The sequence below is a fragment of the Colobus angolensis genome, unplaced genomic scaffold (genome assembly GCF_000951035.1).
Source record: "Colobus angolensis palliatus isolate OR3802 unplaced genomic scaffold, Cang.pa_1.0 Scaffold354, whole genome shotgun sequence".
Classification (NCBI taxonomy): Eukaryota; Metazoa; Chordata; class Mammalia; order Primates; family Cercopithecidae; genus Colobus; species Colobus angolensis.
In genome coordinates, this window is record NW_012116866.1 from 1,412,775 (window position 1) to 1,440,623 (window position 27,849).

The 27,849-nt window shown below is 48.2% G+C and overlaps 1 protein-coding gene across 2 annotated transcripts in view; it reads left to right on the forward strand.

Moving 5' to 3' along the window:
* OLFML2B (olfactomedin-like 2B) overlaps positions 1–22,194 on the forward strand; it is a 40,568-nt gene extending 18,374 nt beyond the window's left edge. The window contains exons 5-8 of one of the 2 annotated variants that reach the window (XM_011952977.1): positions 5,179–5,407; positions 7,157–7,690; positions 20,411–20,587; positions 21,116–22,194. In XM_011952977.1, coding sequence (XP_011808367.1) covers positions 5,179–5,407; positions 7,157–7,690; positions 20,411–20,587; positions 21,116–21,717 — 1,542 coding nt within the window. In that variant the 3' untranslated portion in view covers positions 21,718–22,194. The remainder of the gene's footprint in view (positions 1–5,178; positions 5,408–7,156; positions 7,691–20,410; positions 20,588–21,115) is intronic. The other variant, XM_011952979.1, reaches the window with a different exon arrangement.
* The last annotated feature ends 5,655 nt before the right edge of the window (positions 22,195–27,849 follow it).

Consider the following 27,849-nt stretch of genomic DNA (forward strand, 5'->3'; position numbering starts at 1 on the left):
TATATTTCCCCCCTCCTCATTTATAAGGGACTTTGTAATTTACTACATATTTTCATCCCTATACCATGTGGCTATCATCACAGCCCTAGAAAAGCAGGCCGGACAGAGATCAATATCCTCATTTTACAGATAAGGAAACAGATCCAGCTGTGGGCATGGTCTCCCTCTCTCAGTTGGGAAGTGGTGGCAAAGGGTCTCAACCCTCTGTTTCTTCCTACCCAGTTGTGTTCCTAGCACAAAGTTACCCATGATGGGAACACAGTCTAATGTGATTTGAGTGATACCGAAAGACCTGCTTGCTTAAAAATGCCTCCCCATTTGGTGCCTGTTTCTTTGGTTCCGATTACTACTAAGTTATTTTTATGTACTAGTGGTTAAATGCTGCCATTTAATGTATTGGGTTATTTACTGAATTGTTGTCCAAGAAATAGGCATTAATTTGGGAGATAGTCCAAAAGGAAGAGGAAACAGGTGGCAGGACTTGAAGAGTCCTATTAGCAAGGCACACTATTAGCAAGACGGGTCTGGCTCAAGTATTGTAAAAGGGGTCATTGGGCAGCCAGGGGATGGCAGCATTTAAGAGAGACTTCGCTGATTTTAACTGGTTACCAGGGGTTGATAGTAGATGGCAGAGCTGTGACACACTGGTGTCTGGGGAGTGGGTTCCAGGTGGGCCATTGAGGGATCCTCTCAGCTTTGGGGAGTCGTTCTGAGTGTGGATTGAGCAGGGCCTGGGACAGCTGGAGCCCCTGAGCTGGTTTCTCTGTATGCTGTGACGTGAAGAACTTTTGGGAAGCATTGCTGTGCAGGACTGTGTTGCCTGGGCCATTAAGGATTTAGATAAGAGAGGAAGGAAGGCTGGGTATGTGGGCTTGAAACTCTTGGGTAGGGCAGTTCATCAAAGGGTGCCAGGCAGGCAGCAGCTGGGTTTGGGGATCTTAGGCCCACATGTTCCAAAGGCAGGACTGCAGGCAGATTGGGGCTTTTGAGGCAACAAGCCCTGAAAAGAGTATGGTGCTTCCACCCTCCCCAATATGTAACTCAAAATAAAAATTCCAAACCATAAAATAGATATAAAACAGGTCAATAACTTTCTGGCTTTGCCCATGATGACTACTTTGGTGCTTTTTTGGAAATATCATATTTCTTCAAAAATTATTTTGATTCTCATTTTGGGTGTACCTGACATGCTGGCTACTGAGCAAGTGTTTAGTCTGCTTGGTGGGTCATCTCTGAGTGGGTCTGAGCTCATAAACCAAGGAGCCAGAAAACATTTGGGCTGGAAGGGAACTTGATGGCTCCCACTCATTACAGCTGGGTGCAGTGTCTCTTATCTCAGCCCACCTGGCATCAGCGGCCCAGCTGCCCAACGGAGCCAGGTGTCCCTTTCCCGCTCTGGCTTCCAGTTTCCCAGTCGGCTGAGCTTAAGAATGCATCTGTCGTCTTGATGACACATTATGTGGTATGTTCGGGAACCCAGTTGAGAATTCCTGAGGGCAAACAGCAAAAACCAAATCAAACACACCAAACCCTTTTTCTCCTTGCTCAGCAAAGTCCCTTCCCCTCCTCCAGTCCCCATTCATCACGCTGCTGAAGTTAGCACAATCCTTCCCCACAAGGACGGTGGGGCAGAAAGGGGAAGTGGCGCAGGAGGCCCCAAGGCAGGATCTTGCCATCCCTCTGTTTAGTGAACCCCATGCCAAAAAGCGGGTCGAAGGGGCACTGGGTTTGGTTGTTTATTTTTAGGGTTCCTGTAGATTATGTCAGAGCTTTCTTGGAATGGTAAGTGGTAATTTGTTGAGGGCTTCTCTCTAAGATGGTCCTTGCCTGAGGGGTTGGCATGGGGCTCTGGGGGCAGGGTTGGGAATGGAGAGAGCAGGGTGAGAGTGGAGAGAGCAAGGTGGGAGTAGGAACATTCGACTCCAGGAGCTGAAGTCATACAACAGACTCTTGGATTCACAGAGAAAGGAAATCAAAGCTTGGAGGGGGCTGCTGCCACCCAGCGCAGCCTGTCGCCAGTGGATCCGAGGAAATTATATGTTCTCTGGCAAGGGCTGTCCATGGTCTTGCTCCATTTCCTTGGTTGGGAGAAAGCACTGCAGTTCCCACCCTTCCCTGAGAGCCTGGAATTAAAGACAGTTCCTGGGGTTTGTGGCGAAGAAATGACAACCTGCTTTTGCAATGCAGAGGGAGACCAGGGTCCGGTAATTAGATGCCCTTCAGTGTCTGAGTCATGGGCTGTGGCCAGGGTCTCCTGACAGCCTGCCGAGCAGCTCTTCCTAGTGGGAAATGAGGGATCTCCCAAGTCTGCTGGGTGGGAGCCAGACCACGACCCGGAGGACTAGGGGAGGCAGGAGAGTTTTTGGATGGCAGGCGAGTTAGTCCTGTGGTCACAGCTGCAGGCAGAGGCTTAATGGAAGGAAGAGGCAGGCTCTGAGGGCAGGCAGCCTGGGGCTGACCTGAGTTGTGTGACTTGAGAACTGCCCCTCTCAGCCACTGAACTGATTGATTTTCAACCAAATTGCTGAACAACTCTGAGCCTCTGTTTCCTTATCTGTAAAATGTGGATGATGGTATCTACTTTCCCCATTGTTGTAAGGGTTCAAAATAATACAAAGGACATGGCCATAATAGGTGTGCATTAAAATATCATCTTCACCAACCAGATACCCGCTACAGCTCAGGTGGAGGTTACATCACCAGCAAGAACAGAGAATTGAGGGAGGGGCAAGGAGCAGGAGTAGGGGCTGCCCCAGGCACAGCCGGGCAAGTTGGCCTGTTTCCTCTGGGCAGACAGGGGAGGCTGGCAGAAGGGTGTCCCCTGCCTTTCAGGAGTCGGTCACCACTGTGTGCTGGGGAGACAGAGATACACAACCCCATCGGTTGTGCCATCCAGAACTCTCTTGTCATGAGAAAATAGGCGCAGGCTTGGGGGTGTCCTTGGGGGTAATGAGGACTCAGGGCTTTTTCTAGGCCAAATTGTAAAGATCAAAGCAAGAGCTTGGTTTGCTTCTTCCTGTGCAAAAGGAGCACATTGGCCATGGTGGCCAGGTTCCTACAGCCAACATGGAGTGGCTAAAGGCCCTGCCCTGCCTCAGGGCACTGGGCATCTAGGAACACAGGTTTTGTTTCCACATGGGCTCTGCTCTCTGGGTGGCTTCCACCAGGCCTAGAATTACAAGATTAAAGGGAGCTCACTCACCTCCCCCTGGCTGAGAAGGGACCTCATGGTTTAGGGGGCTGCTGGAAGCCACCTCTTCATTATTCAGCCACTAGAGTCCTGGGGAGAGCAGGGCTGGGCCACACTCCTCTCAGGCTTCCGCACTTCTCTGATGGAGCCACCAAAGCAGCTGGACCCACCTGTGGGGTGGCCCTGACTTTGAGCACAGTCAGTTCACAGGTCATGTGCCCAAGGTCCTTTGCTTTCAAAGGTGGGTAATTATAATCCTGGACAAGGAATCTGACTGGACAGACCGACACAGCACCAGAGATCTTGCCACACTGTGGACACAGGGGCTCCTGACCTTGCGCAGCAGCTCTATGGAGGACAGAGTGGGCCATCTACACGATCAGAGCTGTCATGGGGCACTCTCACAGCGCCATCCAGATGCCCAGTCACTGGGCCATGTGAGCATCATTTGTTTTGACAAAATCAAATGCCAGTTAGTTACCAATGTAGACAATTCCTTGGGATTTGTTGTGATTCAGAAATTCAATTTAACAAATATTAGGGAGCCTCCATCCAGCGAAATCAAAGATGAACAAGAAATGATCTTTCTTCTTTCAGATTCCCATAGTCTGCAGAGATAGCAACATCACTAAATAGTGCCTGTGGAAAGCAGGCTAGGAGAGGCGCTACAGCAGAAGCACAGACTTGTATTCATTAGGACTTGTGTTCGGCTTGGGTAAGAGACCCAAATACAGTGCCTTAAACAATAGAAATATTTGTTGTTCTTTCACGTAAAAGAAACTCTGGAGGCAGGCAGTCCAGGGCTGGCATGATTAGCTCCAAGATGTCGTTAGTGACTTTCATCCTCAAAATCCCCTCATGATCACAAGATGGCTGCTCAGCTCCAGCTATTCTGTCCACGTTTCAGTCCAGAGAAATGAGGAAGAGAGCAAAAGACGCCTCCCAGCTGAATCAGCCCCCCTTATACAGAACTTTTCCAAATGCACACCCCATCAACTTCTTCCTATACCCCACTGGCCAGAATTCAGTCCCATGCCCACTCCCATAAAACCAGGTCTTCATTAGTAAGGAACAAGAAGGCAGGGAATTTGGGTAATCAATGAGAAATCTCTGCCATAAAGCACAAAATGAGGCTTGGGGAAGATTGATTAATTCTGAATTAGAAGGTCCAGGAGTATTTCCTTGGGGACCTGAAATTTTAGCTGGGCCTTGAGAAGTAGATATATGGGGGAAGAAGGTATAATGGTTTTCCAGGCAGAGAAAACAGGCTGAACATAGATCCAGTGGCTCAGGAAAGCCAAGAGTTTCAGTAGTCAGCCAAGTGACTGGAGTGCCTAAGGTGTGGGGTGCAGGGCACGCAACAAGAGAGAAGAATGCTGAGCTAGATCAAGATCAGTTTTACTTTGGACTTTATTCTGTACGCAGGAGGAAGGGTTTGGGGGCTGGGGTGACATGTGTTTTAGGAAGTCCATTCTGATTGCCGTAACAAGCTTCATCCTGAGGCAGTGTGCATCCTGGTCCTTGGGCTTCATGTCCCAGCCCAGGCATCCTTCCCCTCACATGGATCTCACCCAAAACAACTTATACCAGATCTAAGTCACCCAGCATCCCTAGGCCAGAGCCAAGAGGAGGACTGAATTCTTTGGGCAGTATGCGTCAAGTATAGAGACGTTGATTCTGGAACCAGACATCCTGGCTTCAATCTGCCTTACCACTTACCTGTTGTGGGACTTTGGGAAATTTATATAACCTCTCTGTGCCTCAGTTTCCTGAAATGTAAATGATAAAAATAGGTCTTACCTCATAGAACTGATGAGAAGATTAAATTAGTTGACATATGTATGTAAACGTATAAAGCACTTAGAACAGTGCTTGGCTCTTCGGAAGTGTTGCTGTTATTAGCACAGCCTTGGCTCCAGCCTTGCCCCCACCTGCCCACTGCCTCTCTGACCAGTGACCTGACCTTCCCTTGTGTCCCCTTTGAGGAGCAGTATGAAGAGCGGTTTCTGCAGGAAGAAACTGTGTCCCAGCAGATCAACTCCATCGAGCTTCTGCAGAAGCAACCCCTGGCTCCGCCTGAGGTGGTGAAGTCACAGCGGCCCCTGCAGAGGCAGGTCCACCTGAGAGGCCGGCCGGCCTCCCAGCCCACCGTCATCCGGGGCATCACCTACTATAAAGCCAAGGTCTCTGAAGAAGAGAATGACATTGAAGAGCAGCGTGAGTTGGGGTCAACAGGGTGGCCCTAGAGGCAGGGCAGGGAGGGAGTCACCATTTGGACCATAGGGGGCTGGACTTCCTGGGAGCCATACACCCCTCCTGCATTCTGATTATTGCTGTGACCCTATTATCCAGCGCTACCACTGCATTTCCTCACAGCTAGCTGAGTGGCCTTGGGCAAGTCACTTAACTTCTCTGGGCTTGAAGAAGACCATATGGCAGAGCGTGGCTGGGCTGGAAGGGACTTCAATGCCCTCCAGTCCAGTCCTCCCCGTTTGCAGTGAGGAAACTGAGGCGTGGGGGAACTGACTGGCTTAGAGCCACAAGCCACTTGTTCCTCCCTCCAGGGGCCCTGAGGTTCCTGTCTGAGTCTCCAGGACCTCCCCTTTGATCTCTGTCCTTCATTTTTCATGGAAGAGAGATGATCCCTTTTCACTTCACCTTTACCTTGGTTCCTTAGGCTTCTTCCTCTTCCTGTGCTCCTCCTCGCCACTTCCTCCTCCTCTTCTCTTCTTTCTTTTCCTTGCCCAGCACTTCCAGCAGGCCCCAGCTCTTCCCCTCTCCCCAGTGTGTCTGAGCGGGTCCTTCCCCATCAGGGCTGATGCAGCAGCCTCCTGTCTGTCTCCTTGCTTCTGCCTTTGCCTCCACTATGTTTATTCTCCACCCAGTAGCTGGCATCATCATTTTGCCCACGTTTAACTGTGCTTTTTGGTCTTTTGTGTGTGTGTGTTGTTGATTTGTGGGAGTATTTTTTACATATTCTGATTACAAGTTCTTTGCCATCATATGTATTGCAAGTATTTTATCCCTACCTATGGCATGCATTTTTAGTTCCTTAATGGTGTTTTTGATGAGCACATGAAGTCTGTTTTACCAATTATTGCTTTTGTGGTTAGAGCTCTTTGTGTCCTCTGTAAGAAATGTTTGCCTCTCCATGTTCTGTCTCTGCTCAAAATCCTGCAGCCTCCCCCATTTCATTCAGAATAAAAACTGAACTCCACACACAGCCTGTAAGTCATGCATGCCCAGCACCTGTCCTCGCTCTGACCTCACCTCTGCTTCAGTCACACTGGCCACCTCACTGCTCCTGGGCCACTGCACACGTGTCCTGCCTCAGGGCCTTTGCTCTGTGGTTAATCACCCCTGGAATCTTTGTGCCTGATGGCTGCTCAACTGACTCCTTCACCTCCTCCAGGCAGCTGCTCATCTCCCTAGCTCAATGAGTCTCATTCTCACCACTTTATTCTTCTCTGCAAGTTTCCCTTCCCTTCTAGCTTTTTTGACCCTCTTTACCCTACTTTTTGTTCCCCATAGCACCTTCAATTGCACAATCCTGTCTATTGTTTAGCATCTCCACCACTAAATAGAAGCTCCAAGCAAAACAAGGATCCTTGTTTTGCTCGCTATTGTTATCCACACTCCATAAACATGTGTTGGATGGATGGATTGGATGACTCACTTACTCCCAGCCATTGGGGTTTAGGACCCCAATGCGTCCTGCCAGTGACCCCTGAGTCCTGGAGGGAGCATGGCTGCAGTCATTTCAGAGAAACCTCCTGGAAATTCAACGTCCTTCCACCTGTGCTCCTGTCCACATTCTTCCGAAATCCCAGCCAGGCCCCCTCTCTAAGTCAGGCCATCGTGTTAAGGAAAGGCACCCTGTAATTCACCTGCCCATTGCTATGTGCTCTTGTCATCTGTAGCTTGTTTCTCTCCTGTGCCACAGTGAACCTTGTGTTTGTTTCACAGAAGATGAGTTTTTCAGCGGTGACAATGGAGTGGATTTGCTGATTGAAGATCAGCTCCTGAGACACAATGACCTGATGACCAGTGCCACCCGAAGGCCCACAGCCGCCCATCAGGGACACAGCACTGCTGTGACAACGGACCTGAACGCTCGGACCGCACCCTGGTCCTCGGCCCTGCCAGAGCCCTCAACCTCAGCTCCTAGCATTGCCAACCATGCCTCAGTGGAACCACTCTCAGCAACACTCCAAACAACCTTGGTGTCTCCAGATCCCACGAGGGAGTCAGTCCTGCAGCCTTCTCCTCAGGTACCAGCCACCACCGTGGCCCACACAGCCACCCAGCAACCAGCAGCCCCAGCTCCTCCAGCAGTGTCTCCCAGGGAGGCATTGATGGAAGCTGTGCACACAGTCCCAGTGCCTCCCACCACAGTCAGAACAGACTCGCTGGGGAAAGATGCTCCTGATGAGCAGGGAACAACCCCTGCCAGCCCCACACTGAGCCCCGAAGAAGAAGATGACATCCGGAATGTCATAGGTAAGTTCATTGTATCTGGCCTTGGTCTCCTGATCAGCTCAGGTAAAAGGCTGAGCCTGGAAATATGTTGAAAGGAGAGGGAGGGACCAGATGGTCAAATTTCTTTATGGGAATGGCAAATGGAGTGATGCCTTTGACTACCGATTAGCTTTAACATCTAGGGTTTATGTATTGAAACCGTGCCAGTGGCAAGAGTGGGACTCTTTTTTCCTAAAATAGAGATATAAATTAATGGAGCCGAGATTTGGCTTCAGGAGTCAGTTTTGTAAATATTTGTTGAGGGCTTTCCGTACACGAGGCTTTGTGATGGCTATTGGGGTATCCAGTGATTAATAAGTGAATTTTTCTGTGGTAAGTTTACAAGTCATAAAAGAACAAAGGGTTTTTACTGGGGGAGAAGTCTCAGATTTGTAGCAGAGGGAGAGCCAGGGAATAGCCAGTGCAATGGGCCTCAGTGCAAAATCATGAACCCCACTCGTGGAGAGCATAGAAACATCATGGCACCATGTCACAAGTGCTGTAGCAGAGGGATGGAGAAACAGAGGAAAGAAAGAAGGAATATTAGCTTGGCCTGGCTGCCAGGAAGCCTGGGGAAACTTATCTCAGGAGGTGTCATTTGAGCTGAGATTTGAAGGATGAATAGGAGTTTTCTTTTTTCTTTTTTTTTTTTTTTTTTTGAGACAGAGTCTTGCTCTGTCACCCAGGCTGGAGTACAGTGGTGCGATCTTGGCTCACTGCAAGCTCCACCTCCTGGGTTCACACCATTCTCCTGCCTCAGCCTCCTGAGTAGCTGGGACTATAGGCACCTGCCACCACGCCCAGCTAATTTTTTGTACTTTTAGTAGAGAAGGGGTTTCACCATGTTAGCCAGGATGGTCTCGATCTCCTGATCTCATGATCCACCCGCCTCAGCCTCTCAAAGTGTTGGGATTACAGGTGTGAGCCACTGCGCCCGGCCTGAATAGGAGTTTTCTAAGCAGAGAAGGGAAGCCTCCTGACTGTTAGGTCTAAAAGAACAAGGTATGTTCCAGAAGCATGGAGAATGCAGCCCTATTCTGTGCCTGGGAGCTCCATGGCCCAAGAGAACTCAGAGCGGTGAAATAGAAAAGTAGAGAAAAAAGGCAACTACAAAAGGAAAAATGGGAGCTAGTTACAAATGTCTCTTCCAGAAAGAACTAAACCAAACATCACTGATCATGACTGAAAAATAACACTATTGAGTAATAATTTCATCAAAATGTTTGTTGAAAAATACACTTGATTTGACAGAGGATATGGCCTGCCTTATACGTATCTTTCCCTTCTCCCATTTTTCTTGCCCTTGGCAATCTCGTTCCCAATCCCTCCTCAGCATAAGGTACGAGCTGCTGCCAGAGACAGGGTGGTGAAGGAGCACCTGCCGGGAGTCAGACACTCTGCTCTCTGCCATTGATAACTGTGTGGCTTTGGCCAAATCTCTGCCTTCTCTGGGTCTCAGTATATGCCATGGTTTTCCGCAGGAAGTTTACCAGGTCATGATACAGCAATGGATTCTTATTGGGTGAAAGTTTCAGAATAATGGCAGAATGAGAGCAGTGAAATAGCCAATTAAAATGGACCCTGGGGCAAAATCTCATGAACCCTTGCCTGGAGGAAGCTAAGCAAGAAGGCAGTTCTTGGGCCTCAGAGGTGAGGGTGGGAGCAGGAGAGAATGTTTAAGTTTCTGAAGTGGGGTTCCTGCTGTATTTCTGCAGACTGCCTTGGGGTCGGAGCAGAGGCTGCCACTTGTGCACCCACTCTGGACAGCCTGGCCTTTGCGCTCTTGAGAACAGGCCCTGAGCCCAACACTCCATCTGCCCCTCTGCCATAGGAGTGAACTTCCCTGGGCCCCCATACTTCACCATTTCAGCTTCCTGTCACCCTTGGGTGAGTGGGAACATCCCTCCAAATATTTAGAAATCTGGCCTCTGTCACCCCTACCACAGTTTTCCAGAACGCTAACAGTGAAGACAGGCTGCAGGTAGGACCCACACACCTTGCATGCCATCAGGCAATGGTGTTTGCCAGCCTGGGAGCCTCTTCCCTCGGTGACTTGCTAGCCAGGAGTGAGGTATCCACTCTCTCCATAACCTACCAAGCTGAGTCCCAGAACCCAGCCTGTCCCCAACTGCCTCCCCAGGGCTTTGCCACCAGCAGGCTTTTCTGCTATTTTCAGGGACACTTAGAACTCTTTCCCCCTCCAGTAGCCTGACTGAGATGCTGATGCCCAGAGAAGCCCGGTGTCCCAGCAGCCATTTACCTGGTGGTAGGAATGACATTTTCTCTTGTTCAATATTCTGTTTAACTAGAATAGCGTCATCATGCTGAGGATGTAAGGTTTGCTTAAAGACTAACCCGTGGCATTTTTCGGAGGAGCTGGGGTTCTCACCTCATATGTTGACTGCAGAAGAAATAGACATGGACACAGATGTAGTGTGTTCTTCAAATGCCAAGGGGTGAGAGGAGGGGGTGGCCCAGAGAAGAAGAAAGGTTTGGCTGTTTAGGCGATGCGGAACTTTGACAAGTTTGTTTCTGGGAATTATTTTCAATAGTTTATCACTGCCAAGTGCCTCCCTCCAGCTGCTGTTGGTGTGGATGGGATTTTCATACCCTAACATTCTCTGCAGTCCCCTGACTTGCCTATGCCTGGCCAAGGAAGACTGTGATGTGCTGACATCTCCCAGTCATCAGTAAAATAAAAAGCTTTTGGCTGAAATAGACACAGGCCACTGATTTGCTACCTGGGAAAGCTTGTTTGCTGTTTGATGAATCCAGTAATTTTGATTTTTGAGCTATTTAAGATGTGATTGTAAACAGGGCTAATTTTAAAAGAAAGATTTTATCCCATAGTTTCCAATCCTGATTTTGTGATGTCCTAAGATGTCTACCATTATTCTCAGGATAGTTATAAAATGTTCAAAAAAAAAATCCAAAAACAAGTAAATTAGAATTTATTTTTGGCTGTGCAAACAAAGCATTTGGCCATAGTATAGCTCTAGGGCAGAGAGAGGAAAAATGTTGTCAGTAATTGGAGCCGGGGTTTGGGTATGATTGGTACCATCCAAGAAGATGCTTCTGCTCCCAACAGCCCTGGCTTTGGGAATAGCTCAGGCTACTGCAGCGAAATGAAACTGCCACGTGGCCAAGGCTCTGCAGATTCTCAAACTTTAGCAACTACAATTCCTGATGCATTTTGTAGAAGGGGGTGGTTTGGAGTGGGGGAGGGTGGGTATGAGGAGCAGACAAAGAGGGCAGTCAGTTTATGACAATACCAGAGAAAGCCTGGCTCCTATTTGAATCTAGGAAATACCATGAACTATGAAGAATGTCTCCCCCACAAAGCAGATGACTGTAACCACCCCGAGGCTTGGCCAGCTGCGCTGACCATAGGGCGTGATGGCCAGTCCTGCCTGTCTCGTGTCAGGGAGGCTGGTCTGGGGCAGCCCAAAGAAGACGATGCTGACGTGGGCTGGGGCAGCTTCCAGAGCCTCTGCAGAGACCAGACTCTAAGTCACTAGACAGGCAGCTCCCCCGGCCCCAGCTCCACTGGTCTCAGTCTCTTTGCTGACGCTGCTAATCCAATTCCCTCAAACCACTGGGAATCCAGTCATTGTATAACACAGGGGCCTCTGGCCCTAGAAATAAGGATATAAAATGAATAAAATAGGTCCTTGCAGGTGGTAAAGGATTAAAGTCTAAGCCTCTTGATAAGGATAAAGAGTCGACTAGTATTAATAATTCATCCGGCACTACAGTGTGCTCGGCTGCAAAGATCCAAAGTGAGCAAGAAGTGGTCACTTTCCCAAAGGTTCAGGGAGGCAGCAGTGACTGAAGTGGCCGAGCAGGTGGGAAGTGTGGCCAGCAATGGATGCAAGCTGTCCAGGGGCGTCGCATCACTTCTGTGATGGGGCTCCTTTCTGAGGCTGTTCCCCAGCTCACCAGGCTCAGAGGGCAGAGAAGAACTCTCCAGGCAGAGCCAAGAGCATGGGCCGAGGTGGGCAGGGAATGGAAGGCAGCCCAGCTGTGCCAGCACAGATAGGGACACATGAGGGAGAGTGATGGAATTCCAGAGTAGGGAGCCGGGGCCTGTTGATGAAGGACATGAGAAGTAGGGACTCGATGCTAAAAGAGGTAGAGAGGGCTCTAAGCATGGAAACAATATTCGGATTTGGTCCAGTATTAAGTGCTGAGCACTCAGGATGTGTGAGTGCCGTGGGTGTCAGGGATGCAAAGACAGATACGGCAGGGGCCCTGTCCTGGAGTTGCACAGCTTGTATGTGAGACCGACACAGACACATGACTTCAACCAGGGTGGTGAGCACTGGAGGGCACAGGCCACAGTGGGTCACAGAGGGAGACTGAGGCAGCCCAGGACCCTTTTCCAAAAAGAGGTGCTGGCCTAACTGTCTTGTAGCATGAGGGGAAATTAGCCAGGCAAAGAAGGAAGGGGGCATTGCAATGAGAAGAACCAGAGCCAACAAGAGCACCAGGGCCCAGTGCAAAATGACAACATAGGACCTGTGTTCAAAAGGCAGGGTAAAAGTGCCATGTAAAGTAGTAAATAGAAAGTTCTTCTTCTTCCATTCATGTTGTGTATGTGCCTCTCTCCCTGTCTCTCTCTCTCCTTCATGGTGTTTTTTATTTGCTATTCCATGCTATTTTAAGTAAAGAAACAGGCATGCCCCCATCTTATCATGTTTTGCTTTGTTGTGCTTCACAGAGAGTGCATTTTTTACAGACTGAAGGTTTGTGGCAACCCTGTGTCAAGCCAGTCTACCAGCACCTTTTTCTAACCCTGTGTGCTCACTTTGTGTCTCTGTGTCACATTTTGGTAATTCTCACAATATCTCAAACTTTCTCTTTGTATCTGTTATGATGATCTGTGATCAGTGATCTTTGATATTACTATTGTCATTGTTTTGGGGCATCACCAACCACACCAATATAAAGCAGTGAACTTAATCCATCAATGTTGTGTGTGTTCTGACTGCTCCCCCAAATGGCATTCCCTGGAATCTCTCCTGCTTCTTGGAGCTCCCTATTCTGTAATTCCTAATTACAATAATATTGAAATTAGGCCAATTAATAACTCTACAATGGCCTCTAGGTGTTTAAGTAAAAGGAAGAATCCCGCACTTCTCACTTTAAATCAAAAGCTAGAAATGTCAGAGCTGAGTGAGGATGGCATGTCAAAAGCTGAGATAGGCTGAAAGCCTTCTTGTGCCAAACAGTTAACCAAGTTGTGAATGCAAAGGAAAAGTTCTTGAAGGAAATTAAAAGTGCTACTCCAGTAAACACACGAATGATAAGCAAATGAAACAGGCTTATTGCTGATATGGAGAAAGTTGTAGTGGCCCGGATAGAAAAACAGTCCAACCATGACATTCCCTTAAGCAAAAGCCTAATCCAGAGCAAGACCCTAACTCTTTTCAATTCTATGGTGGCTGACAGAGGTGAGGAAGCTGCAGAAAAAAGTCTGAAGCTAACAGAGGCTGGTTCATGAGATTTAGAGAAAGAAGTCATTTCTGTAATGTAAAAATGCAAGGTGAAAAGCAAGTACTAATGTAGAAGCTGTAGCAAGTTATCTAGAAGATCTAGCTAAGATCATTGATGAAGGTGGCTACACTAAACAACAGATTTTCCGTGTAGGCAGAACAGACATCCATTGGAAGAAGATGCCATCTAGGACCTTCATAATTAAAAAGGAGAGGTCAATGCCTGGCTTCAAAGCTTCAAAGGACAAGCTGCCTCTTCTGTTAGGGACTAATGCAGCTGGTGACTTTAAATCAAAGCCAGTGCTCACTTACTATTCTAAAAATCCTAGGGCCTTTAAGAATGATGCTAAATCTACTCTCCCAGTGCTCTATAAATAGAACAACAAAGCTTGGATGATAGCACATCTTTTTACACCATGGTTTACTGAATAATTTAAGCCCTTTGTTGAGACCTACTGCTCAGAAAAAAGAGATTATTATTAATATTATTTGAGATGGAGTCTTGCTCTGTCACTCAGGCTGGAACGCAGTGGCACAATCTCGGCTCACTGCAACCTCTACCTCTTCGATTCAAGTGATTCTCCTGCCTCAACCTCCTGAGTAGCTGGGATTATAGGCGCATGCCATCACGCCCAGCTAATTTTTTTGTATTTTTAGTAGAGATGGAGTTTCACCACGTTGGCCAGGCTGGTCTCAAACTCCTGACATCAAGTGATCTGCCTGCCTCGGCCTCTCAAAGTGCTGGGATTACAGGCATGAGCCACCACACCTGGCCAGGAGATTATTTTTAAAATCTGACTGCTCTTTGACAATGTACCTAGTCACCCAAAAGCTCTCATGGAGATGTGCAAGGAGATAAATGCTATCATGCCTGCCAACACAGCATTCATTCTGAAGCCCATGGATTAAGGAGTCCTTTTGACTTTCAAGTCTTATTATTTAAGAAATACATTTCATAAGGCTATAACTGCCATAGATAATGATTCCTCTGATGGATCTGAGCAAAGTAAATTGAAAACCTTCTGGAAAGGATTCATCATTAAGAACATTCATGATTCACAGGAGGAGATCAAAATATCAACATTAACAGGAGTTTGGAATAAGTTGATTCCAACCCTCATGGATGACCCTGAGGGTTCAAGTCTTCAGTGGAGGAAGTCACTGCAGATGTGGAAATAGCAAGAGAACTACAATTAGAAGTGGAGCCTGAATATGGGACTGAATTGCTGCAATCCCATGATCAAACTTGAATGAATGAAAGAAGTTGCTTCTTATTGATGAACAAAGAAAATGGTTTCTTGATATGGAACCTACTCCTGGTGAAGGCAGTGTGATCACTGTTGGAATGGCAACAAAGGATTTTGAATATTACATAAACTTAGTTGATAAAGCAGGTGGCATGGTTTGAGAGGCTTGACTCCAGTTTTGAAAGAAGTTCTACTATGGGGTAAAATGCTATCAAACAGCATCACACACTACAGAGAAATCTTTCATGAAAGGAAGAGTCAATTGATGCAGCAAACTTCATTGTCTTATTTTAAGAAATTGCCACAGCCCCCAGCCTTCAGCATCCACCCCTCTGATCAGTCAGTAGCCATCAGCATCGAGGCAAGACCCTCCACCAGCAAAAAGATGATGACCCACTGAAGGCTTCGATGATCATTAGTGTTTTTTAGTAATAAAGTATTTTAAAATTAAAGTATGTACATTTTTTTAGCCATAATGCTATTGCACCCTTAATAGACTGCAGTATAGTGTAAACATAACTTTTATACTCACTGGGAAACCAGAAAAGTTATGAAACTCACTTTATTGTGATATTCATGTTATTACAGTGGTCTGGAACCAAACCCACAATATCTTTGAGGTATGCCTGTATTAAAAATTTAATTTACTAGCATGAATTATACCATTCATCTTTATATTGTGCAATGTCAGTTTTAAATGCAAATATAAGATCTTTCAACTTTTATGCAGAATCCACCAAAATGACTCATTTTCATATTTTGTAGCTCCTACATACATATGTATTTGTTCTTATTAGAATAGTGGAAACACTGCAGAAAACTAACTCATCTGTTTTTGTTTTACTTGATATATGAACATCTTAACAGCACTCCTTGCCTTCAGCTTATTGAGTGAGGAAGGACTAAAAAGAAAAGGAACTATGAGTTGCCCTATCCTTCCCTCTTCTTCTGTATCAATTTCAGCATAGGTTGTTGTCTAATACAGGGAAATAACACAAGAAAGAATATGATAGGGTTCCTTGACCATTTGTGTTTCTTAGAACACCACTGCCTTCTTTCTGCTTTGAACGATCTGGTTCAAATGGAAAATGTGGCCTCCGAGGCAACACACCTACCTTGTGCTCACTTTGAATCTCACTGAACTCAGGCATGTAGTGGGTCTACCTGCACTTCTGTGCTCATTAGGTATAGCAAACCCTATATGCAAGTGGGGGACAAAGAAGGTGACCACACATATCTTGCATTCTCCTCTGCTCACACTCAGGCTGCATTGTTAAACTTCACATAAAATACAAGTTCGAGGGTGAAAAAAGATGTTCAAGATGGCGACAGCAGATCATTAAATGAAGGGCAGCCCTTCTGAGCAAGCGTCCTGTGTGATTGCACAGATCATATGCCCATAAGGCCAGCCCTGGGTTTATGGTGAATACCATAGCCCTGGCAACTACGGTGAATACAAGCAGCTAGTTATGGGCAAGAGATCTCAAGCTGACAGCCTGAGGGCCAAATTCATCCTAAGATGTGTTTTTATGTTGGATCTGAATGCCTTCAGGTCAGCTCTTCCAGTTCACCACAGTGTCTTCTGCCACCTTTTGTCTCACACTCAGCCTGACTCATCATTTCAGTTCCTGCCTGACCCGTGTAGGCATCTGAGTTTGAGACCTCTGAATGAAGGCAGATGACAACAAGTAAGAATGGTGATGCAGGAAGGGCTGATGTGCTCGGATGAGGACTCTGGGCTGCACGTGATGGTTGGAGATGATGGATCATTAAGGGTTTAAGAAGATGTGCATCTTGGAAAAGCAGCACAGGGAATACTGGGGAGAATAAGTTAGAAGTGGGCAGAGATGAGCCAGAGAGACCAACTGGTGCAATTGGAGTGATTCAGGCAAGAGGTGGTAAGGTCTGAACTATGCCATAGAGGTGGAGGATCAGGGTCAAGATGTTACTCAGTGCTGAGTTGGAGTGTGGGTGAAGGGAAGGGGGATGTCAGGGATGACCTAGGTTTCTGGCTCGGTTGGTGGAAGGCATACCATGGCTTTCTCTGGGACAGTAAATACAGGAGGAGCAAGCCGTGAACTGAAGCAAATGATTTCCATTTTCAGTCCTTTAAGTTTGAGGAGCCAGGAGGACACCCAGAAGGAAAGCGCCTTGTACGTAGTTGGATGGATTCATGGTGCTCAGAATCAGGACCTGGGCTGAGTTGTCGGCAGGAGCTGAGTCTGCAGGAGGAATGAGGAGAGAGGAGGCTGAAGGTGGAACTCCAGAGGGTGACATTTGAAAGCAGGCAGAAGAGGAAGCACTAGCCAAAGAGCTGGAGAAGGCCAGGCAGGCAGGCGGGACCAGGAGAGAGTGGTAGTGGAAGCCGAGGGAGGAAGGAAACGCCTTCTGAGGTGGGTGGCTGGGTGCCGGTGGGAGCGGAGGGTGGCTACCTCAGTTTCCAAGCAAAAAGCAGAGGCTTGACTAGAATAAGAGGACTGGAGAGCACCCCGAGGGGCAGCAGTCAGGTTGAGGGGCTGAGAGGCATTGCTGACGAGGTTGGTCGGGGAGCAGATGCCCTAAGGACCCTACTGGGGAGGCTTGCCAAGTGAGCACCGGAGCTGAGAGCTGGGGAGGGCCGAGAAGGCTCTTGCTTGCTGATTTATTTCTTTTAGAATGCTGAGATTCGAGGAGGTTTACATGCTGAGGGGAAGGGCCCCTTCTTTTCAGACCCAGGTAACCTTTGAAACAGGGCCAGCTGCCTCCCAGGACTGTTGGTTAAATGACGGAATACATAGAAAGTGCGTAGTAAATGTCAGCGTCACCAGCATCCTTGGCAGCCCTACTCTGGGGAAACCTAAGATGCGATGCAGACTGCACTCTCCTCTCTGTAGTTCCTTTGAACTTTCCCCCATCTTTCTGTCATCCCCCTTGAAGAGTTGTCAACATGCAGTGCCTTCTCTCCAAGGCTGACGGTTTGCTGCCAAGTCTGGGAGCATCTGAGCTGCCCCAGATTCTCAGAGCACAGTGATGTGTCTGGGTCTCATGGTTTACTGGCCTCTTCCCTTGATCCTGTCTTCAGATGCTCTGAAATCGTTTGCATTTTTCCTGTCTGGGCTTGTCTGCAGGGCAGTAGTGTTTACTCTCTCTGAAGGCATGTGAAAATACAGCCTGAGGTTCTAGTACCAGGACAATGAAGCTGCAAATGGGGACTCCCCTGTTCCTACAGAAATAAGGATGCCCTAACCCAAGAAGCTGACTCCATTTCTATCCATTTCCTATGCCTCCAAATTGCCACAAGCTTAGTAGCTAAAAACAGAAATGAACTCTCTAACAGTTCTGGAGGCCAGAAATTCAAAATGAGTCTTGCAGGGCTAAAATCAAGGTATCAGAAGGGCCGGTTCTTTCCAGAGGCTTGAGGGGAGAATCCGTTTCTTGCCTTTTCCAGCTTCTCGTGGCTGCCAGCATTCTTTGGCTTGTGGCCATATCACTTCAGTCTTTGCTTTTTTCATCACATTGCTTCCCCCTCTCTTGTGGTCAAATCTCCCTTTGCCTCTGTGTTATAAGGATACTTGTGACTGTATTTATTCAATAGGACAACCCAGATACTCCAGTATAGTCTCCCCATCTCAGAATTATTTTATGTAATCAGATTTGCAAAGTCCCCTTTGTTTCCTTTTGACCCAGTCACAGGCTCCAGGGATTTGGACCTGGATCTCTCTAGGGGACATTACTCAGCCTAACACATCATCTTCAGAGGGGACTCCCCATGCATTCTGGTGAAGGAGACAGGGAATGCATTACAATCATTTTACTTCTGAAGAGATTTAAACGTTTTGACATTATAGTGGCAACACAGACTTTGGAGTTGGTGGCTGGGCCAAAACCAGAGCCAGGCCTCTGGCCCAAGCCTGGGGCACATCTATATAGCCCAGCACTGGGGCCCTGCCACTGCAAAGCCTCGGTGTGAGACGGGACCCTGCAGGGATTTTCAGGGCTGCTGGAGTTGCACAATGAGTCCTGGCTTTCAAGAGTCCATCTGCAGTTTCTGTGTTTGGTCAGAGAGGTGGCGTGGCCATGGCAATCCCCAGACAGAAAATACCTCACCTCATGTCTATCTGTGGGGCTTAGGGGCATGAGACAGGGGTGCCTCTGGACAGGGAATTGGTGTCCTTTCTGGGCTTTGCCAGGGCAGAGGATTGCCCGGTGATGGCATGCTAGGGCTCAACTCAGTGCAGAAGGAGCGTGGCGTCCTCACTGGCAGCCAGGGCCCTGCTTAGATCCAGGGAATGAGAGGTTTTCCATCAGATCTCTGCTGCCAGGGCTCAGTCAGAGTTTTCTATTTTATTGTCTTGAACAGATGAGCTCAGCTCTGGGGGAATGAGGCATTGACAGGGAGATTCTTTTGTTTGTCTTATGGAGACTGAATCTCTCCCCACTCCGTCAGACCAGGACCTAATAAACCCCACACTGAGCTGCCTAAACCCTGCCAACTGCACCCAGCTATGGGGCCTGCCTGCAAAACAGTGTTCATGCCACTTCCACCCCCAGCTGCCCCAGACCCAGGGCCAAGGACCCAGCTGCTTGCCCCTGTCCTGTCAGCTGCAGGGCTTGGACTCCTTCCTCAGTCCACTTCGGGGGGAGCAGAATAGATGGAATGGATTGGAACAGTTTGGAAATGAGGGTGGCCTAGAATTTAGAGAACTCTGGAATCCAAACTGTAGGGTCTTTGTTACTTTTGTCCCACGTGAGTGTCAAGGACCAATTATTCTCATCACCCATCTGTGTCGTCAGTCTTGATGGCAGGTAGGGCAGGGGTTCTGCTGGTAAGGAAGCTGTGAGGGTAAGATTCATGTGGCTCTCTCACTGCCCCTTTCCACTGCCCTCTTCCCACCTCCTCCATAATCCACAAGTGTGAAGACAGGAAGAGCACATGCCCTTAGTAGTCACATGTGACTTCACTATCATTCAAGGCTATGTTCAATAATAATACTGCATATGAGCATTGCAGACTGTCAACTTCATCTAGAACCCAGTATAGTTCCAGTGGCCTTTTAACACCTCTCCTGGGCACCCGGTCCAGAGCCACTCAGAAGGATATTGCTGAGTTCCTGTCCCATCGTGGCTGACTTGATCTCTGAAGGAGGCTTCTATACCCAGAGTCAGCTCCTTATTCAAGTACTTGGTATCTTGCCCCCCAATTCCCCAGCAGGGAGCCCTGGCATCCTGTTCCCAGTAGTGACAGGGGCATAGGCTTGGGGACAGCTCTCTAGGACAGCAGGTGGGCCTCAGGGACGTGAATTGCTCTGTTAGGGCTGGTCCCACAGCCTGGAGCGGCTCAGCAGCTGGCAGAGCCGAGTTCCTGGTTACACCCAGTAGAGTCCTCTCCTCTGGCCATACTTCTTATGCTGCGTGTTCACCCGGTGATCAGACGTTTGGGTGCCTGCAGCAAGCCAGATACTGTGTTCTGAGCACCGAGAATGTAATAAGGAAAAGCCACATTCCTTCATCCCTTGGTGCCTACACTCCAGTTGGGGGTGAGCGTGGAGGGAGGAGAGAGAAGCACAAGCATTATGGAGATGCAGGATGACATGCTGTGTAAGAGAGCAGCATTCATGATACCCTGAGAGCTGAATGGAATAAAATAGAATAGGTCCCCAGAGGAGGGCATGGTGTCATAAAAGGACTCTGGATCTTAGGTCTTTGAAGGATAGGACTGAGAAGTCAGAACAGGAGCAAAGCATGGTGGTGTGAAGGTGGCCAAAGATGGGCACGGTGGAGGCTAAAGTGTAGGATCAAGTGTAGGGGGGGTAGCAGGGGAGTAGCAGGAGATGGTATGGAAAAATGTTTTGGGTCAGGTTATACAGAGCTATTAAAGCCTGCCATGGAGTCCAGACTCTAAATAGGAGGAACAGCAAAGGTTTAAGGGGTGAGGCATCACTAGATCAGCACAAAACCTCCATCTGCCTTTTCTCCACCAGGAAGGTGCAAGGACACTCTCTCCACAATCACGGGGCCAACCACCCAGAACACATACGGGCGGAATGAAGGGGCCTGGATGAAGGACCCCCTGGCTAAGGATGAGCGGATTTACGTAACCAACTATTACTACGGCAACACCCTGGTAGAGTTCCGGAACCTGGAGAACTTCAAACAAGGTGCGTGATATGGATCCGACCCAGGCGGCTCCTTCCCTTCCCCACGTCCTCTGTTTTTATCACAGCCGGGCCTCTTTGGGTGGAAATGGCAGATAGGAAGGTGACACTTTCTTCTGATGACTAAAGGACCTTTCCTTGGAGAGCGGTCCCCCTTCCCCACTCCCTCACATTCTCTGCCTCTCAGCTCTTCCCCTCCTCCCGCGCTCCTGGGACATGGAAAACCTCCAGTCCAGAAGACTGCCTCCCTTTCCCATAGCCCTTGACAATTTACGAACCACATTCATGTATATTAGCTTCCTGGATCCTTGAAAGAAAGAGGTAGATGGGAATTGTCACTTCCCTATGACAGATGAGGACGCTGAGGCACAGACAGGTTGAGTGATATGCTACAGGATGCTAGAAAGTGACAGAGCCAAGACATAAACCTGGGTTTCCAGACCCCTCGTTGATCATCACTCACTTAACCACATGGGCTGCCCACCTCCTGCCATGCCACCCTGAAGCCTCCTGTTTTCTCCCCACCTGCAGGTCGCTGGAGCAATTCCTACAAGCTCCCATACAGCTGGATCGGCACAGGCCACGTGGTGTACAATGGCGCCTTCTACTACAATCGTGCCTTCACCCGCAACATCATCAAGTACGACCTGAAGCAGCGCTACGTGGCTGCCTGGGCCATGCTGCATGATGTGGCCTACGAGGAGGCCACCCCCTGGCGATGGCAGGGCCACTCAGATGTGGACTTTGCTGTGGATGAGAATGGCCTATGGCTCATATACCCGGCCCTGGACGACGAGGGCTTCAGCCAGGAGGTCATTGTCCTGAGCAAGCTCAATGCCGCGGACCTGAGCACACAGAAGGAGACCACATGGCGCACGGGGCTCCGGAGGAATTTCTACGGCAACTGCTTCGTCATCTGTGGGGTGCTGTACGCTGTGGACAGCTACAACCAGCGGAACGCCAACATCTCCTATGCCTTCGACACCCACACCAACACGCAGATCGTCCCCAGGCTGCTATTTGAGAATGAGTATTCCTATACAACCCAGATAGACTACAACCCCAAGGACCGCCTGCTGTATGCCTGGGACAATGGCCACCAGGTCACCTACCACGTCATCTTTGCCTACTGACACCCTTGTCCCCACAAGCAGAAGCACAGAGGGGTCACTAGCACCTTGTGTGTATGTGTGTGTGCGCACGTGTGTGTAGGTGGGTATGTGTTGTTTAAAATATATATATTATTTTGTATAATATTGCAAATGTAAAATGACAGTTTTGGTATATTTTTTTATATGGATTGTAGATCAATCCATACGTGTATGTGCTGGTCTCATCCTCCCCAGTTTATATTTTTGTGCAAGTGAACTTCTCCTTTTGACCAGTAACCACCTTCCTTCAGGCCTTCAGCCCCTCCAGCTCCAAGTCTCAGATCTTACCCATTGAAAAGGTTTCATCTGGGTCTTGCAGGAGGCAGACAATACTAGGAGCAGAAGTGAAAGAGGCAAGAAAGAAGTGCTATGTGGCGGGAAAAAAGTTTTAATGTATTGGAGAAGTTTTAAAAACCCAGAAAAATGCTTTTTTTTAAATAAAGAAGAAATTTAAAATCAGCCCCCAGTGCACTTTTGTTTAGCACCGATATGTCTAGCCAGGTGTTGGATCCCGCTCCTGGAAGGAGACGAGGTCTGGTGTTTCTTAGAAATGTTCTCTAACTGAACTGGGCTGCATCCCAGTTCAGTTCCTAAGAGCTCCTCCTCCCCTCCTGACAGGGACTTCCTGGTGGGGGATTTGGAATGAGCTGACCCCCATGTTCTCTTTAATTTTGTGGCATTGATCCCTTCATCTCTCTGTCACACTAGCTTCCTTGCTCTGTTCTGCTACTCCTCTCATCATTTCACCCAAGGTTGGGGAACCTCTTCATTCATCAGCCCTCCTTCTCGAGGGTCTGGTCTTAGGCACTGTTGAAAATACAAAGCTGAGTGAGTGCGACCTTGTTCCTGCACTTCCTTAAGAAGTTCTCAATCAATCCATCTCTCTCCTCCTGTCTCCTTCTCCCCATAACCCTGTCTGCCTTTTCCTGAACTAGCTCATTCAGCCAGGCTTTCCCCTCCTGCCTTCCCTTCCAGGAAAGGGGCCCCTTTCTGAAATGAGTTCCTTGAGGGAAGCGCTTGAGGGACGGGGAAGAACTGCAGCCCCTCCTGGTGCAGGGCTGAACCTTGTGCAGTGCCTGCTGTCCACAAGTGTGATTCTTCCTTCACATTACACAAAACAGGAGATAGAACATCTGAAAAAGCCTCAACAGGCATCTCCTGAGGTTATGAAGGAGGGCAGGACCCAGGGATACTGCGGGGAGATCAGCACAGCTCTCCTGTTGCAGCTCCCCTCAGCCTCCTCCTGACCCCTCTGTAGGCGGCCTCACTTCCTGACCCCCAGTTAGAGGGTCACACCAGGGAGCACCCCCCTGTGTAGAGAACAAGGTGGGGGCCACGAGGAACAGCCCTCCAGGGAGGCCGGCTGCAGCTTGTCTGGGTGAATCAATTGGCTTTAGAGCCAAACTGCCCACTCAGGCCAGGTGAGGACACTTCTCAGGTTCCTCCCACATGCCAGAAGGAGGAAGCAGAGGCAGGGGTAACCACAGGCCTGAAGCTGGGTGGTCAGAAATGTTTTCCCTGAGCACAACATCCAGGACTTCTTCAAGCAGCTTTCTTTTGTGGGGTTAAACTTTGGAAACACCAAGACTTAAAATACCAAGATTTAAACAAAGAATGAGTTTCTCCAAAACCTGAAGAGCAGAATCATGACCAGGCTATGCTCCACCTGCTGCCGTCTAGGGCAAGCCCTGAGACCTGCACCCTGACCCTTCTGGGCCTCTGCCCTCACCTGTAAAATGAGGGGGTATTTCCCAGCCCTCAGACTTGCTGGCTGAGTCTTCAGCTCTGTAACACCTTGTCAAACTTAGAGCATTTTAATTGCTTGATACTGATGGGAAATATATTTATTTTTTTCCTGTTAAAAGACTTCCTAGCAATATATTTCAAAAGTAGAAAAAAAATTCCTAACAATTTATCATTTCATTCTTTTTATATTCATTGATTTATGTGTACATTTATTCATTCAGTAAATATTTATGGAGCCCTGACTGGGGATGGGAGTAAATAACACAAAGTCACTGCCCTCATAAAGCTTATAGTCTAGAGAGTGAGAGAGAAAAAGAAATACATTATGTGTAATGTGACAGGTGACAATAAAATAAAGCAGGCAAAGATGGGAAGGGAGGGGGTTGAAGTTTACATGGACAGGTCTGAGAAAGCCATCTGATCAGGGGATATGGAGCAGAAATGGAAGGCAGAGGAGTTGAGCGAATCTCAGACCTGGAGGCTGTGGGCAGGCAGACAGTAGGGAGCTAGAGGCCTGAAGGGGCCCCACGGGCACCCCAAGTGAGGCTGGTGGAAGCACCTACAACCAACTGAGCACCCTGGGCAAGAACAAGGTGCATTCTGCTGTCACTCGGCATCCAGCACAGTTGAACACAGTTGGGTGATGGTGCGCAGGCCTTCTTCCTACCTGCCTCCTTCCCCACCGTGGAGATAGGTGTCTGATGGAGAAAACCATCTCCAGGGTCTGGGTCTTAGTCCTGCCTCTCCAACTTGTGTTTTGTGAGACGTTGGATAAGACCTCTTTAAGCCTGTCCGCCATCTGTAAAAAGGACCACATTCTGTCTACAAGAAGGGTAGATTCATGAAGATTCAAATAAAGCAAGGCAAGTAAAAGAGTGTAAAACATGCCATTATCACCGTCTAAAGTGAAATTCCTTAACTTGATTTCCCAAACCAGCTCCGCCTTTGGCCTTCCCTGGTAATCTCCCGGTCCCCTGGGATATAAGCTTAGGGGCCCTCTGTTTAATCCCTACTCCCAGGGTCTCCACAACAACTTAATTACCCAGACCTCAGGTCCTTTCCTCCCACAGAGGCGCCGTGGGACACAGTGGCCTCTCATGGCCAAATCCCAGCTCTGCCCAGTCTGGCTTATGATCTTGGACAAGACATCAAACTTCTCTGAGCCTCATTTTCCTCCTCTTTAAAAAGTGAGTAATGAATCTGTTTCACAGGGCTGTTTGGGGACATAATGAAACAACATTATGAAACATGAGGCAAGTAACAGGCATTCAATACTCTGTTTTTTTTTTTTTTTTTTGAGGTGGAGTCTCGCTCTGTCGCCCGGACTGGAGTGCAGTGGCCGGATCTCAGCTCACTGCAAGCTCCGCCTCCTGGATTTATGCCATTCTCCTGCCTCAGCCTCCCGAGTGGCTGGGACTACAGGCGCCCGCCACCTCGCCCGGCTAGTTTTTGTATTTTTAGTAGAGACGGGGTTTCACCGTGTTAGCCAGGATGGTCTCGATCTCCTGACCTCGTGATCCGCCCGTCTCGGCCTCCCAAAGTGCTGGGATTACAGGCTTGAGCCACCGCGCCCGGCCACTCTTTGTTTTTTTAATTGACACGTAATTATATAGCTTTTTATTATGAAAACCTTCAATCATACAAAAAAATAGAGAGGAAAGTGTAATAAACTCCACACTCCTATCACTAAGATATGAAAATCATCAAAATTTTATTACATTTGCTTCATCTTTTCTTTCTTTCTTTTTTCCTTTTCTTTCTTTTTTTTCTTTTTTAAGAGACAGGGTCTCACTCTGTTGCCCAGGCTGGAGTGCAGTGGTGCAATCATAGCTCATTGTAGGCTTGAACTCCTGGGCTCAAGTCGTCCTCCTGCCTCAGCCTCCTGAGTAGCTAGGACTATAGGCACTATAGGCACTAAACCAGCTAACTTTGTTATTGTTTACTTTCTGTAGCAATAGAGGCTCCCTATGTTGCCCAGGCTGGTCTTGAACTCCTGGCCTCAAGTGATCCTACTGCCTTGGCCTTCCCAGTAGCTGAGATTATAGGCATAAACCCCTGTACCCAGCCTTTCATCTTTTACAAAATTTTTTGTGCAAATATTTTAAATTAAGGACAGCATGACATTTTACCCAAACACTTTAGTAAGTATCTCTTAAGAAAATTTTTAATATAACCTTAACCTAACAAGATTAATTATGATTCCTTAAAATCAATAACATACAACCCAAATTTAATTTCCCCAATGTTCTCAAAAGTGTCTTGTACAGCTGGGACTTTAAACCAGGATCAATCAGTATCCACACATTGAATTATGTTTTTGTATCTGAAATCTCCCTCTATCTCCTCTCCCTTCCTCTCCCCTCCTCTCCTGTAAACTTTTCATTTTGTAATAATTTTAAATTTACAGAAAAGTTGCAAAGTTGGAAAGAGAGTTCCTGCACACCCTTCAAGTAGTTCCCCCTAATATTAGCATCTTGCATAATCATGGTATTTGTCAAAGCTCAGGAAACCCATATTAGTGAATTACCATCAGCTCCAGTTAAGCCTCTTTTCATCTAGAATGGTTCTCCCTGCCCAACCTCTTTCTTTCACGTCACTGATTTACTGATGAAACTGTGTTGGGTTTTTGGTGACACATCACTTTCTGGATTTATCTGATTACTTCCTTCAGGTGTCACTTAACTTATTCCTCTGTCATGGTCTGAATGTTTGTTCCCCCCACCCCTAAATTCTTATTTTGAAACTTACTCCCCAGTGTGATGGTGTTGGTAGGATTAGGCCAAGTGGGCAGAGCCCTCATGATGGGATTAAAAGAAGCTCCAAGGGCCAGATGTAGTGGCTCACGCCTGTAATCCCAACACTTTGGGAGGCCAAGTCAGGTGGATCACCTGAGGTCAGGAGTTCAAGACTAGCCTAGCCAACATGGTGAAACGCCATCTCTACTAAAAATACAAAAATTAGTCAGGTGTGGTCATGGGCACCTGCAATGCTAGCTACTTGGGAGGCTGAGGCAGGAGAACCGCTTGAACTCAAGAGGTGGAGGTTGCAGAGTGCTGAGATCGCACCACTGCACCTCAGCCTGGGCAACAACAGCAAAACTCTGTCTCAAGAAAAAAAAAAAAAAAAAAAGGAAGCTCCAAGGAGGCCTGTTGCCCCTTCGGCCATGTGAGGGCGCAGCAGCAAGGAATCACGTAGGAAGCAGAGGTGCCCTCACGGGACACTAAACCTGCTGGTGCCTTGATCTGGAATTCCCAGCCTCCAGAAATGTAAGCTGTAAGTTTCTGTTGTTTATAAATTACCCAGTCTAGGGTATTTTTGTTATAGTGATACAGACAGGAGACAGGGAAATACTGGGTAGAAGAGCGCAGTTCCCCAGCAAAGGCCCCACCCTCAAGCCTGAAAACTCACAGCCCTAAATGAGGACAGACATTTCTGTTTTAGAGCCCAAAAAGTTGCCTTTTGGCCCCCCACGCCCCACCCCCCCATCCTGCCCCCATATAAACTCAAGACCTTAGCGGGAACACACAAGCAGCTTGGCCGTTCCCCAGCAGGGGACATTGGGACTAGCAGAGCAGCAATGGTGGACCAATGCGGCAGAGAAAGACAGAAGAGGATGGAGGCCTGGACGCCGAGGCGAGTTTATCCGGGGGCGGTCAGAGAAGAGTTCAGCCACTGGGCAGCCCGACTCCAGGGGAAGACCACCTTCCCACTCCATCCCCGACTTCTGGTTCCCCATCCATCTCCCCGAGAGCCACCTCCATCACTCAATAAAACCCTGCACTCATCCTTCGAGTCTGCGTGTGATCCGATTCTTTCGGGACACTTGGCAAGAGCTGGGGATACAGAAGGCAGAGGGTCCATTGAGCTGATTAACACACAAGCCGTCTGCAGACAGCAAATCTGAAAGAGCCTTGTGACACACGTCTACTTGGGCTTTGGGAGTCGCAGACACCCGCCCCTAGAAGCTGCTGCGGAACCAGAACCCAAAAACGGATGGGCAGGCTTCTGCACGTGTCTCTAGGGGTTTGAGCTGCGGGGCGACTGAGCAGGCGAACCATAGCCCTGTCTCGCTTGCTGCCAGGGGAATCAAGGAACTCTCCCTTTTCAGTAGCAGTCTGAAAGGCCTAAGACATCCTCTTTCCAGCTTTTGCCTTAAAGTGGAGGTTAGATCTAAAAGCTTGATTAGATTTAGGAGAGACATTTTTGACAAAAGACTTCATCGTGACGCTGTGAACTTGGTGCTCCCTATTTTCCATATTTGTCCTACTCTTTTCAGTGCCTTTTGTCAGCCTCACCACCCTAGGATGATGTATTGCAAACACCCCATACATGTTCTGCCTGCCTTCTTGGTCCCCTCCCACCCCCACA